At 31.8% G+C, this 14,910-nt stretch overlaps 1 protein-coding gene across 2 annotated transcripts in view; it reads right to left on the bottom strand.

The window, feature by feature from the left end:
• LOC127722041 (NAD(P)H-hydrate epimerase-like) overlaps positions 1–14,910 on the bottom strand; it is a 139,264-nt gene that overhangs the window by 68,074 nt on the left and 56,280 nt on the right. Inside the window, exon 1 of one of the 2 annotated variants that reach the window (XM_052228890.1) lies at positions 10,438–10,615. The exons of the other annotated variant lie outside the window; for it this stretch is intronic. Coding sequence (XP_052084850.1) covers positions 10,438–10,532 — 95 coding nt within the window. The 5' untranslated portion in view covers positions 10,533–10,615. Of the gene's footprint in view, positions 1–10,437; positions 10,616–14,910 lie in introns of those variants that run through there. 2 annotated transcript variants of the gene reach the window in all.

The following is a 14,910-nucleotide window of genomic DNA, read 5'->3' as shown; positions in this document are numbered from 1 at the left end:
TTAAGCACACATTATCACAAGATTACAAAATTGAACTTGAACTTTTTTGTACATAAATTATAATGTGTATTGATAATAAAAGATGATGTGTGTTATATTAATAAATTCGTTTTCAACCAGTCTTTTTGGGAAATCGGATATAAATTTTTCACATCTTGTTCTAAACCAGATATTTACCAAGTAGAGAAATATATATATATAGATGGTAGTATTTTATTGATATGCCTTTCATAGGGTTAAGTAGAGTTGATACACAAATTTACTCGTAATACTGCAATTACCTAATATGGCAACTGAAGATGTCAAATGACTTAATATCACATATATAACAAATAAATGTTGTTTTTGGTTTTGTGAATAAAACAATTATTCTAATGCAATTCATTTGTAATCATGATTTAGAATGGTCAATATTATCTATCCCATAAACAGTCTACATTATCTACATGTTAGGCTAATCGCTAGCTGATAATGATGTATCAATATTCAAATCACATATTATTGCCTGAGCACTCCAGCACTCTATTTTATATCCCAAACTCACAACGTGGGTATTTAAAGACATTTGACTTTCTGAATTAAAACTACCATCATCAAGTGATCATAACAATGTCAATATTTTACGTTGATTTTAATGCATAAGTTTAGAGTATCAAAACAACTTATATCTTCTCAACTCTAAAAGGTTTTTAAGAAGATAAAAAAAACTTAAAATTGGTATGTCAGTTTGTTTTCGATTTGTGAGTTTAAATATTCCTTTGGAATCTTTAGTCTATCGCCAAAACTGACGATGCTCTAATAAGTTTGTGACCAGCATTAGTGCAAGCAAGACGATTGCATATTTTTGTCATCTACTCACTTAAAATCCATTGCATAAAACAAGTGAATAATAATATCCAAATAATATCCAAACAAAATAATTATTGAAAACAGACAACATTAATCTAAAGCCACACATAAGAACCAAAATCAGAAAAAGAACATGTAAATCTGGGTATTACACGTTATTTGTATGGAAGTCATTGTCAAATAATCACGTTACAGCATAACAATCTAATTTGAAGCTTAAATATTCATATTATTAAGAAACATAATTTATGGAAGAAAAACAAAATACAAAAATCTAGTTATACATAATAAATGTGATGTGTATATGAATTTCATTTCTGAATTGTATTAACTACGCAAAAATATTTTAGAAAAGTTGATATTACTCGCTTCATTTCATCCACTAGAAATCTCAATTAGAAATTAAATATCTTGATTTTGTATTCGATAAAACGTTTTATTTTTAGATTTATATTCAAGATAAGAAATATCTGAAAAAGCTTTTAGCTTGTACATAATTAATTAGATGTTTTATCTTAAAGTTTCGTTTTGCAAATATTCTACATTTAACAATTTGATCCTAAATGATCTACTAATTACCAAAAACAATTATGTGGCATTCTTTTTCATTTTCCCCTTTGCTACATGATGGAATTACAAGATTTGCTTACCCTTCTGGAGCACCTGCGATCACCACCGTTTGTTTGCCTTGTTCGCGTTACTCAGTCTTTAGTTGGCTGTTTTGTTTTTTGTGTACTGTTATTTGCCTTTTGGTCGTTTTACGTTTTTATCCCAATGAGACTGTCAATTTGTTTTCGACATATGAATAATAATATCCAATTGTTATCTCTTGCCTTTCTTTTAATATAAACGGGGGAATCAGAATTTTTAAAACAGAAAAGACAATATGCATATAACATTGTCTAACAGATTCAGCGAGGACCAATCCAATTAAATGTATCAAGAAAACCTCAGACACGAGTTCAGACTTTGTAAGAAATCTTAATTTAAAAGGAAATTGAGAAGTAATTTATATTAAACTTATTCAACATTGCACGACTCCTAATTGAAATATTACACAATAAACCCCAACCACAGGCATATTTGTCAGATTCAAAAATTTCAAGTTATTAATATACTTACAGATCCAAATGATTGTTTGTTTTTGTCTTACATGGGGATAATAGCAATAGTTGTACATTCCACCTTCAGGTTGGTTGAGTTGAAATATTAAAACCATTTTCACACCTTTTTCTAAACCAGATATTTACCAAGTAGAGAAAAGGAGAAATGACAAAATCTCATTCCAGAGACCGATTTAAATGTTTGGTTTGCACAGAGATAACTTTAAATATTTTTCCACATGCTGAGAGAATTCTAATCAAACACGGCATTAATGTCAGGATCCGTGGCATTTGCATACATTTTGTTTCAGTAACAGCATAGCAACAATATAATGGTACATTAAATATTCACCGACTTATCAAATAAGAGTTTATACCGGATTGAAAGAAAAACAAAACATTTACTTGATATATCTATAATTAAAGAAGATCAAATAATGGAGATTTCCCATAAGAACTATTACAGCTTCACAGAAAAATATTCACTTTGATGGTGAAGGAGATTTCATTTGACAATTTATTTTGTGTTTACGTCAATATTAAAATTCTATTTTGGGTATGAATTGTCCCTAAGATTAAATGAAATATGGTAAATAGATAAATCTCAAACTAAATGTACAAAAGTGCAATGCACATAAAACATCGTCAAATAACTTAATACTTTTAACCTCACCGGGTTTGACTTTTACATTGACGTAAAACAAGTGTGTTACATGTAATGAAATATCAATACTGTAATACCGACTTCTGAACAATAAAGTAAAGGAGCTTCAGCTGTCAAATTCATGTTTACCGATTTGAATCATATTTTATATTTCATGTATAATATACTAACACATATCCTAATTACAAACATTCCAAAATAAACAATTAACAATGCATTGACTCGATAATATATATCAGCATTGCGTGTGTGTTTTAGTCTAGACCCCTTCCAATTAACCATCGAGATGACCTCCGAAAACTGCCGACAGTCATATAACCCAATATAAACATTATTATAAATATAAATTGATAGCGACCACGTGCAATTAGATTTATCTAGGTCTGTTTGATTTCAAGTTATAGGTTAAAACAATAATGTTGATCATCGTTTTTACCTGTTTTTTTTTTGTGGATCGAATCAGTCAACCAAATGGTTAACCCATGTTTCACTTTCAATGCTGACATTCCTTGCCTTGTAATAGCTGAACACGCCTCCCTGCCTGCGTAACCCATGTCCAGCTAAGGGGTAAAATTGAAGTTCACATGAATACGGATTCGAATTATTCACCTGCAAGTCAATAATACATCAGCGATGTATTTAAGCTTATTTTTACAAATTTGGACCAAACTAACTGCTAAAAACGAAATATATTTTAAAATTCCGCTTTTATAAATACTTGAAATAAAAAGAATCGTATGTTAACTGTTTGTCTAACTCGTAGCTAATACCCCTTTAACATCTATTTAGATTTTTGTGAATCTAACGAAAATAAAATACGTAGCAGACGTGTAAAGACTTCAAAAAATTAAATCAAAGTTTGTTTAATCGTTTAAAATTTGACTTCAAAAAGTGACCATCAAATAAGAGCTTTGCAGTCTGGAATTATTCCATTGTATGAGAAATACATAGTAGCTTTTCTCTTCGCCAGTCTCACGATACAAGTTGTCCCTTTTTCCTGAATGGTGTCCCCAGTGCAAATAGCATGATATGAAAAATATATTAAAAAGAAAAATAAATAAATAACCGCACTCCTAGGAAAATTCAAAATTGAAATTTAAATGGTATGAATTTAAAAAAAAAAAAAAAACAAAGCTTAGCAAAATTCAATCAAACATGATTTGAATGTTTATTCTTTATCTTAATTAAAATGATGCTTGTAAATTATTTTTTTTTACTTTTAACATCAATTTCAATCAAACACACCATAAATATATATAGACATTGCTTATAAAAAGATCCAAGCACATTTTATACATAGGAGGTCTTTAAAACAAAACGCTTAATTGATACAGATTGACACAAAACGTAATTCCAGCTGTTTAATTAAATACGAAATCCTGATATCGGAAGAAAAACATTACTCGGTATATTTATAATCATAGGAGATCCAATTAATACAGTCTTTCTATAGAGAATTAATACAGCTTTTAAGAAAACTTGTACAAACAAAGCTTTTAAGAAAACTTGTACAAACAATTATGATGGCATAGGGATTTCTGTGTCATAAAAGCTTTGAACTTTGAAGTCACAATTAAAAATTCCATTTTAAAATTTGATTGCCATTATTATTGCTATAGGAAGTTATCACCTAAGATGAACAACGTGCATGCATGGTATTTAACAACTAATTTGCTAATACAGCAGCTACATATTTAGATATGGTTGGGAGTGTCACCACTGATGTTGCAACATATAATACTGAAGCGAGGATAAATAAGTTAATCACCATTAGTTCTAATCTCTCTTTTAAAACTGTCGGAATATTCTGTCATACCGTATAGCGGGTTATTTTCGCGAGCGTAAAATTTCGCGATTTAGGGGCAACAAATTATACGACAAATTTTGGCGAATTCTTTAATCCAATAAAATATTTTTGTGGATACTGAAATGGTTGCAGGTAAAAAGTGTCCATAACGTTTCTAAACAAGGGTTGAGCTTTCAGAATCTGATCTAGGAAAAAATAGTCCAAAACTATTCTACATTTACTATATGTAGGTAGAACTGTATGTAGGTATATTCTGATTACAAAACTGCCAAAATCTGTTCTAAAGTAAAATTGTCAGAATCTGTTTTATGGTAGAACAGTTCTTTATGACGCAAACGTCTAAGAACAGCTCTAATTTATAAGTCGGCGGTTGTTTACTGGATTTTCCCTCCCTCATATTTCAGAATAAAAAGATGAAATAGTAAACACATTTATCGTCTTCGATGTATGTGTGGTCTTTTGTTTTTGTGATTATGAATACAGATGTGATGGGTAATCCAAAAGGTTTAAGTTTGTATATAATAATGATAGCCGATGAGGAAATATACTTCTTGTATATTAATAACTATTATCAAAATTATTAATAAATAATCTTCTGAAAAACAATTATAGAGGCCGTGGAGCACTTTGGGGTGTTCATTACAGGTAAACTATTTCGAATACATAGTAACAATTTAAGTTTCTCGGAAAGTGTGTTTATATTTGCAGTCACCTGACATTATCCAACTGTATTCAATGGTTAACCTCACATTTCAGGTATATATTTCATCATGAAACAATGCTCTGGGTTTTGAATGTAGAACATAGTAAAACAAAGAAAGAAAAACAAAGAAAAGAGAAAGAAAGAATATGAATTAGTTAATCATTTTTATAGAATTAATTATATAAATAGATAGATCTGCCCTAAACTGCAATATCTGTTCTAGAATGTCATTATCAGTTCAAAGTGTTCTAGTGTATAACTGTCAGAACCTATCCAAAACAATTCAAGGTAGAACACCGAATGTCAAGGTCTATTTTTCGTGTGTAAGGAGAACTATTGTAGACTAGCTTCCTCCTTATTTTAGGGGAGATAATAAGCGATCCAAACCGTATATAAGCAGAATCACTTGTACCTAGACCATTAGGGCATCGGAATATTAAAACAAGTATTTGTAAATTGGGAAAATTTTATTATATCTGATACACATCTGCAAACCGTATTAATCGATTTTTTTCGTGCAATTTAAAAAGAACTATACATTATTATTTATTATTTACACATAATAGAAAATTAAAGGTTATTATTATTATCATTATTACTTTTTTTTACTGAAGTTACTTTTATCATCATTTTCCTTCTCTAAAATTTACATAAATGATAATCATTCACATGGCATATTCGGCTGGAGTTTATCGGCGCCCCAGCTGCCTTTTTATCATTTTTTTACATGGAATCGCCAAAAAAACTTTTGTGTCGTTCCACTCGGTATTTTCCAGAAAATTACGCACCTCATTCTCAAACCCTGGATTCGTCCATGATAATAAAATATCAACATACCTTAAATAAGTTAACTTTGAAAAATCATAAAGTTTGGAGGAGTCTTCCTCTTTTTTCCTGTTACTTCCTTTTCGACGAAACGAAAAACGGTTAACAGATATTCTATCCATCTTTGAAGTTCAATATAGAATATATGGTCACCGCTATTACACAGCAACTCAAGTCAAACGAGATTCAAGTCAGTCCATAAGGACGCCTTGTCTGATAAGAAATAAAACAACTTTTGTGTAATATTCCAAAAATAGTTACTTACTAGCAGGACAAAAGTCCAACTCATACCCATCAGACACTTCAGATTTTATTATCTAAATTAAATAGCAATCGCACATTACCTGTCAGAGTGATAATGCATTAGTTGACAGTTCAATAATACATTTACTAACGGTCAATAATACAGCTATTGACCGTCAACATTATTACCGAGAAAAGAACGATCCGTGGTAAAATTGCAATCTTTACTTTTTATTACTTTGTGCGATATGAAATTGATTTTCGACTGTGTAAATACGTTATTCCAATAATGTCAGGGGTGCTGTTTTTTATTATTCACTCTTTTTATCATAACAATAAAACAAAAAAATCAGATCAATTCAGTCAATTATCCTTATAAAAAGTAAGGAATTTCTCATTAAACTCTACAAAAGCCATATATACCAGCTCAAAATAGAAATATAATACAATATTAATAGTCTTTTTTTAATAAAATAATCAAATCAACGTACATTTAAATATTGACTCATGAGAGATAAAATCTGCACGTGATCTGTATTCACAGGACTAAAGGGAAGGGTTCATTTTCATCAAGAAAAAGGTCGTGTATTTAATTTTACTACATATTTTGATAATTTTAATATGTATTTACGCCGGTTTTGACAAGGTTGTTTACTATTTTTTTCAAAACATGCTGCATGTGACTTTAAAGATGCTGTGACAGATATTTGAGTTTGGATCCTAGACATTGGACAGACTGTAACATATAAAAATAAATTCTTTTCAAACCGAAACAAAAAGAGATTTTTTAGAGCTTTCCTTTTCATTTTTCATCTTTACAATATTGCTCTAAGGGGAAATTATCTGTTTAAGATCCTGCGCAATGAGTTTTACTTCCAATACACTTTTTTCTATCAAGAATCATAATCGATGGCTGAGTCCAATCTTTACTTTTTATTATAATTTGATATTAACTTTATTATTATGATGACAATGGCGGTTGAACAATTGATATACAAATATCAAGTGTAGAAAAACTCCAATCACGAAGAAGGAAAACCAATAGGATAAAAACAAGCAGGGAGTGTGAATTTCTAAACGTAAGATTCGTCTCAATAGGATGTGGGTACCATATTTTGACTGCATGCTTGAAATGTACATGACAATATTATATTATTATACTAATATATATTATCCACCTAATAAATAACTAATCGGTCATCAACCTTTATGAGCTCTTTTTATTGTAAAAAGTAGGCCTCGTGTTGATATAGATCCACACTTCATTATATCTATTCGCCCGCTACTATAATACAATCGAACATCTACTAGACAGTCATTGCATGCTGGATACAGTAAGAAATGTTTGCCTTGCTAAGTAAAACGAGTAAATGTTTTTAAATTCGACAGTTTATTTTTTTCAAAAAATATTCGGGTATTGGAAAATTTGTGTAAATTAATCAGAATTATCACATTAGAAGTAAGTTCTTATGGTTGCTCATCTATTAATCTCTCATCTTTTTATGCTCGTTTTGTACAAACTTGTCATGTGCCGATATATATAGTATATGTAAAAATATCTTTCTTTGCATCATTAACTTGGTTTTATAAGAAATGAAGAATCTTGAATCTTGAATCTAAATGATTCCTAAGATAGAATTACAGTAAAAGCTTCGTAAATCACTATTTTAAGCATGTACATGGAACATTGTCTTCATCCCTACCGAACACGCCGACAAATTCACAAATACAAAATTTTACAACCACATTAACTCCTCAAGCTATTGTTTTTGTATCATTTCGCTATGCTTTCAACTAACACTTGCGTGTTAACAGATTTGTTTAACATGCAGACTGAAAAGGTATATAGTGTTTTTTGAAACACTATAGCCGGTATTGGGAAGGAAACATCCGGAGAAACGACTTCCATTCACAGCAATCTACTGCATTAGGCTGGGAATAAATCATTCAATTTACAATATTAAATTTTACCATTAAAATTAACTTACTTTGAACTAACCATTTTCACTCAGTCTGTGGGTGGTAACATTTTTATGTTGAATAAGAATAAGAACGTACACCAACATACTTGACTGTTCCTGCATCAGCGTTCGCATTGTATAATTTTGCCTTCTCAAAACCCATTTTCAAAATGATTAAAGATTGGTCGGTTCCTTTTTTTCTACTTAATGACATTGGTACTTACACATACCATTTCGATTAAAGAAATGTTGATGTTAATTGCAACACTTCCAAGAAATTAAAATAAACAGCTACATTTAAAACTGAGTTCGAAATTTGCAAATGTTTGGTAGGTTTTTTTTCTGTTTGTATGTTCTTTAAAGCATATCATTACGTTGACATTGGTGTAGCATTGACACCATACATGGATCGCACCATTTCTCTTGATGCAACCCGTGTTTAAAGAACTAAATAACACAAACCTGATAAAGCGTTCTATTCCTGTGTTAGCTAAGGTCGTATGAAGAACTTCTTTTCTTGTCGTATGTTTTCTCCGTGAAAGAATTCTATTCATAACTCCAAAAGTGTTTTGACTCTCACAATTGTATGCACTTGATTTAAAAGAATTGTAGACCAAACTGTTTCTCCTATCTTTTTATCTAGAGACTAGCCGCATACTAAGTTCACCTTTCATAGAGAATTCATCTTAAGTAATGGTTAATTTCAAGGAAACGAACGAAAACCCATGATACTAGAAGTAATGAAATGACAAAAGGATATATTCATCTTTATATTATATAAGTCAGACATATATCTTATTGAAAATAATAAAGGCGTAGAACGATGTTGACTCAATGCACAATGAGTGTCAAAAGTTGAATAAAACAAACATATGTGTTTGCTTGTAATCAAATAAAGATCACTGGGGAAATGAAAACTGGAATTTGAACAAACATAATAAACATATAATAAAGTGTTGTTGCTTGCAAATGAGACAGTCCCTCGCAACGTATTTCTAGGAAAGAAAATAAATATGAGAAGGCCTGCTTACGCCGGCCTCCCACACAGTATGGTCGATTTCTGTTTTCAAAAGGCCACGTTACATTTTGTTTATAAATATTCAGGATGAAAACAACTTAACGCTATAATAATGAGGCTCTGAAGGGATGAACCATTGTATTCAACTTCAGGAGGATTTACATTACAGGGGGTTACAAAACAAACACAAAGAGGTTAAGACAACATTAAACCATTTCAAACGGAAATGTTCACTCATATCATCGTTCTAGACATCAAATATAATTAACATATTACTTTTACTATAAGAATATGAGAAACAGACCTAATCACAAACTAGAGACTCTAATGAGCCTGTGTCAAACACCTGCATCTTCAACAATTAACACATTTTGGTAAAAAACATCATTAAAGGGGACTAACAGTATTGAGAGTTGACTGACAATTTCAATAATATATTATAGTTTTTAAGATAATAGACAAAAAACGCAATCAAAAATGGTAAAAAAATACCATTAAAGAGCAAGACCTTTTCAGTGAAACTCAGGGTTTACCCTCTCCCACAGATAAAATATCGTGAAATATTTTAAAACGATTCATATTCCCACCCCTAAACAGTATATATTGTTCATCGTCATATCAAGACCTTTCAATACAAAACAATTTAAGGGTCCCGTTGACTAGTTTGCGGGTGTCCTATAATGATCACAATGTGTTTTCTGTCCTTCAATAATTCTATATTGTACGATACGTCAAGATTATCTCAATTGATTTTTAAAATCTTTTATGCACAGTGTATAATCGTTTCCCTGTTTTGATTTAATTGTATATAAAAATTAGAAGATGTGGTAGGATTACCAATGAGACATTTATCAACTTTCCAAATGACATGGATGTAAGCAATTAAAGGTATCAATTCGGTCTGACATTGAAAGGCACAAACAGAATGTTAAGGGAAGACATTTCGTTGCGTGCTCTCCTTAACCTTGGACAGTGGTATAACAGCACAACACAAAAATATATTTTGTTTGCTAATGCTTTTCAATCTTGTTTTTCTTGAGGGCGTTGATGGTATCTTTAACAATTTGACTTGATACAAAACATTGGAAAAAAAGAAATGGCGTAAAAGTTTAAAACAAACAAATGTATTAATACCTGAACAATTGTTCGAAAATTTGGTTTTAGAAGAAGTAACCAGAACCGGAAATGACTTCATTTCACCCTATCACGTTAGTAATTATTTGAGTTGCAAATATCATAGAACGAAAATGTATTTAAACAATACCTTATATAGCAGTCCGTTGAAAATGACGACGATCTCAAAGTACAATTTGACTGTTTATCCAATGAATTCTTACTCCGACAAAACACTCGCTTCATCCTTGGTAACCAAAAATACAAAACTAATTTTCCTTAAAATGTAAATAAGCAAGCGTTTCTAGAAATATGTTAACACAATTCTACTAAATATTCCAGGAGTGTTCAGTAATTTGCAAAATACAGTTTTATCTTCATTATTAATTTATACTGAATGTTTAAACAGCATCAGATTAAACTTTATACTGATAGTCTCGTGAGAAAAGCCATTGCATAGAAATGTGACAAAGACTTCACGCCTAGACGTTTTGTGATATTGGAACCTGTTGATGAATAAAGATTAATAAGTAATTGTTAATTTCCCATGGGTATGCGAGTTAAAATGCGCTTAAACAAACATGACAAAACCGTAGCATGCTCAAATAAAAAATAGTTAACAAGCTTTACTCACAAATGTGAGGAGAAGATATCAAATAACATGCAAAACATGAATTAATGTTAGATTAACTTTTTATTCCGTTTGAATTGTACGATAATAATAATATTGCAAGTGAAAGCACGTATTTGATTCTTATGTTCTTACGAAACTTAAGCATTTCTCTTCTTTTTATCGCATTATTAATGTTTGTTGATTCTTTATTACATGACTCGTATACTCTTAAGCTCTCCCTCAACATAGTTCTACCTTTGTACATGAATCGTCATTGATTGGGATATATTAGTTGAAACTGTGACAATGTTTCCGGTAATTTGGACTGCTTTCTTATTAAAGGGCATGCACAATGCATATATATATTTTAGATCAAGATCATGATTTCTAGTACTTTGATACTATGTAAAAAAATATAGGGAGATGTGGTATGATGCCAAATAGACAAATATCCACCAGAGTCGAAATAACCACTAGTAGCAAGATTTCAGTCTGAAACGGTCCTTCCGTCTTGTGTATTTTGACATGACTGATCGGACTGAATATTTTCGATCGGAACAGCGTCTGAAAGTCTGAAAAAGTCTCTTTCGGTAAATGCAGTCGATTAAGACTTGATCAGACCAAAATGACCGCTTCAGACTGAAATCTTGCTACTAGTCAACATGGATGAAATTAATTATAAGACAAAGAAGGGCCTTTAACAATAATCAAAACCCATACCGTAAAGTCACATTCAAAAGACCACGACATGACAAAATGTACAACAATTCAAATGAGAACCCAACGGGCTGATTTATGACAAACCAATAAACGAAAAACAAATATGACAGACAAAAACAAACCACAACCACTAAATGATAGCCTCCTGAACGTGTAAAAGACAATGTATTATTATACAATGTTAGCCGTTTATGAGTTCAATACATGTTTTATCGACTGGATTGCAGAATATACATGTTAACCAAAACTTAATTGAAAATACGATTCGAATTAGGCAAAATCGTAATTATCATTCATTCAAAGATAAACTATTTAAAGGTTTGATATTTAGAAATACTTATGTTTAGTATAACAAGTCAATAAGTGTATTTTTTAATGGAACAATCGACATGAATAATGAATGGACACAGTTTTTGAGTAAAGTACCACCAAATATAAACAGAATATCCAGTACCACCTTAAACAGGTTTAGATAAATATGGACCAGTTCTAATACAATGCTTTCAATATACTATTTGGAGTTTTCTTTCAATTATAGTTACAGACTTTTCTTTAACAATGTGGCTATATACTTAATTAGCAACCATTAGCCATTGAATATATCTCAGACCACTCGTAATCAATGTACTGCACAAACTAAATAATAAAGCAAACAATTTGTAATATCTTTAAATATCAGCCTTTTTAGAGTATCAAACTTATCGTTTCTGAATCATTTCATTGCAAGACTGGTGTAGAATTGACTTATTTGTGTTACTAAATCATTTTATTTCAGAGCTTACTGTTTCTTTCAATAAATTATTTCATTTTTTTTTAAAGATCTTTGATATCCCATGTCATGGCTCTGTCAGTGGTTGTATTGTGTCATTTTAGTGTTTATTTTTTATATTTCGCTAATTTTTTTGTTGAAAGCAAATATGCTATAGTTCTGTTAAATTTATTCATAACTTGTATATAGTTGTGAGATTTAAAGCTTGGAACATTGAATCGACACCTGTCTATTTCTCAATACTGTATGTTGCCCTCTAGAGCTTGGCACATTGAATCGACACCTGTCTATTTCTCAATACTGTATGTTGCCCTCTAGATGTATTTGTTTCGAAAGGTTTCTATTTCACTAAGTTGGCTTAAAGTTCACATCTGATTATATTCATTTCATACCCTACATTTCCGCTTATTTTTATATATGTACTAGTAATTCGATGACGGCCTCGGTAATTTCCAACATCGTGGGTAAATGAATTTAACTAAAACATCATCTTTGTGGAACTACTGTCTGACTCGATATATCAATTAGTGTTTTTATTGCAAATAATGAGTTTAAAAATTAAGGAAGATATATCTGATGGATTGATTGATATTTGCTTTATCTCGAGACACAAATTTGATATCTTGCAAGTATTCATACATTTGGAAATATACATCTTTGGTTCTAGCTATCAATAATGCATCATAACCTGAATGAACATGTGTTGTTCTGTTGTTTCACTGTCTTATGTTTAAGGGGCTGATTAGGCACCCGTTAATATGTTTAACCATGTATGTGCCTGTCCCAAGTCAGGAGCCTGTAATTCAGTGGCTATCGTGTATTGCTGTATATCATATTTGTTTTTCGTTTATTGTTTTGTAAATCATCAGGTCGTCAAGTTTTCTCGTTTGAATGGTTAAACACTGGTCATTTCGGAGCCTTTTATAGCTTGCTGTGCGGTATGTGTTTTGCTCATTGTTTAAGACCGTACGTCGACCTATAGTCGCTTACGTTTACGCCATTTGGTATCTTGTGTAGAGTTGACTCATTGGTAATCATGCTGCATCTTCTTAATTTTATATGATTTTGTTTCTCTTGATACAACTGATTTCAACTCAGTGTTGTGAAATGTTGCTCAACAGCTGTTGTTTTGTCATTGTTCGTCTGGCAATGGTGGTGTCTGTCCGTCTACAGCCTACGATTTTTAAATTGCCTATTTGGTGTCGTAAATAAACTCATCACAGATACAAGGCCTAAACTTTTGTAGGCTAAACGCGCGTTTCGTCTACAAAAGACTCATCAGTGACGCTCAAATCAAAATAGCTTATATATAAATCTTTTTCTGGGGAACAAAATGCTTCGTATAGTCTTATCGTTTTGTTTACTGGCAAATTGTACAATAAAGGCTTACAGGTGGCTTCATTATGTCCAACCGATGTTATTACATCCATATCTAGGACGATAACATTTGTATGTGATATGATGTTATCATGCTTTGTACAAGAGCGATACATTAAGTCGGAAAATTTAACTACATTTTAAGTTCACAAGCTCAATAGTTCACAGGAAGACATATCAACCTCGTCATACAATTTATTTTTACATTATGAGACTCATTCCATGCTTTTAGTGCCTTAGTGCCAAATGATTGACGAAGAGGCAGCCAATAGACACTCTAAAACTGACAACCAAGTATAGAATGTTGACGTCTTGAGAGACAGATAGCATTCACGGCAGACTGAAACAAGGGTGTGAAGGGTTGACATCCCATCTTCCGAGAGGTGGAGAGGATGATAGATCCATAGAACAGGACAAAACGGTAACAACTCGGCTAATCCAACGGACTATGACTGGAACAACAGCAGAAACGACAAACGACACTGTCGTTGTAGCAAGGTTTGCAAGAACCTGAAAGGGTTACAAATCCATCAGGCAAGAACTAAGTGTGGATCTGGATAGCAACAGAGGGATTGCACAGTTAACACTGATGAGATGACGGAGGACCACAACCAGGAAGAACACCACAGTGCTGATGACATTTTACCTGATGAAGCTACTAAGATCAACATTGAGGATGAGCAAGGGAATGAAAACCAGCAGAGAACAGCTACAGTACCTTCAACAGACAGCAGGAAACAAAAGATACAATGGCCACCAACATATGATAGGAGATAGATCTTTGATGAAGACCTAGACGAGATCTTAGACAACGCACCAACTGGATAGGTACAAAGTAAGATATCAGTATTGTCAACAATGGTGTACGATTTAGGACAAGAACCAAAATGAGAGATGGCATCCAGGGTACCACCAAACAGAACCGACGTCAGCAAGAAAAACAGACACTAAGAACGGAATTCAATGATGTCACAAAGTAGTATAGAAGGGCAAACGAGGAAGAACTTTGTAATATAGAAGGCCAAACGAGGAAGAAATAGAAGGGTTGAGTAAGTTTAGATCAATACTGAGAGAGAGAAGAAACAATATACAAAGAACAGACAGAAACAGAAAAGAAAGGACAGAAAGAGGGAAAACGAGAGAAA

The sequence above is a fragment of the Mytilus californianus genome, unplaced genomic scaffold (assembly GCF_021869535.1).
Source record: "Mytilus californianus isolate M0D057914Y unplaced genomic scaffold, xbMytCali1.0.p SCAF_12, whole genome shotgun sequence".
NCBI lineage: Eukaryota > Metazoa > Mollusca > Bivalvia > Mytilida > Mytilidae > Mytilus > Mytilus californianus.
The sequence above is the reverse complement of the archived record's forward strand: the minus strand, read 5'-3'. Positions and strand labels throughout refer to the sequence as shown.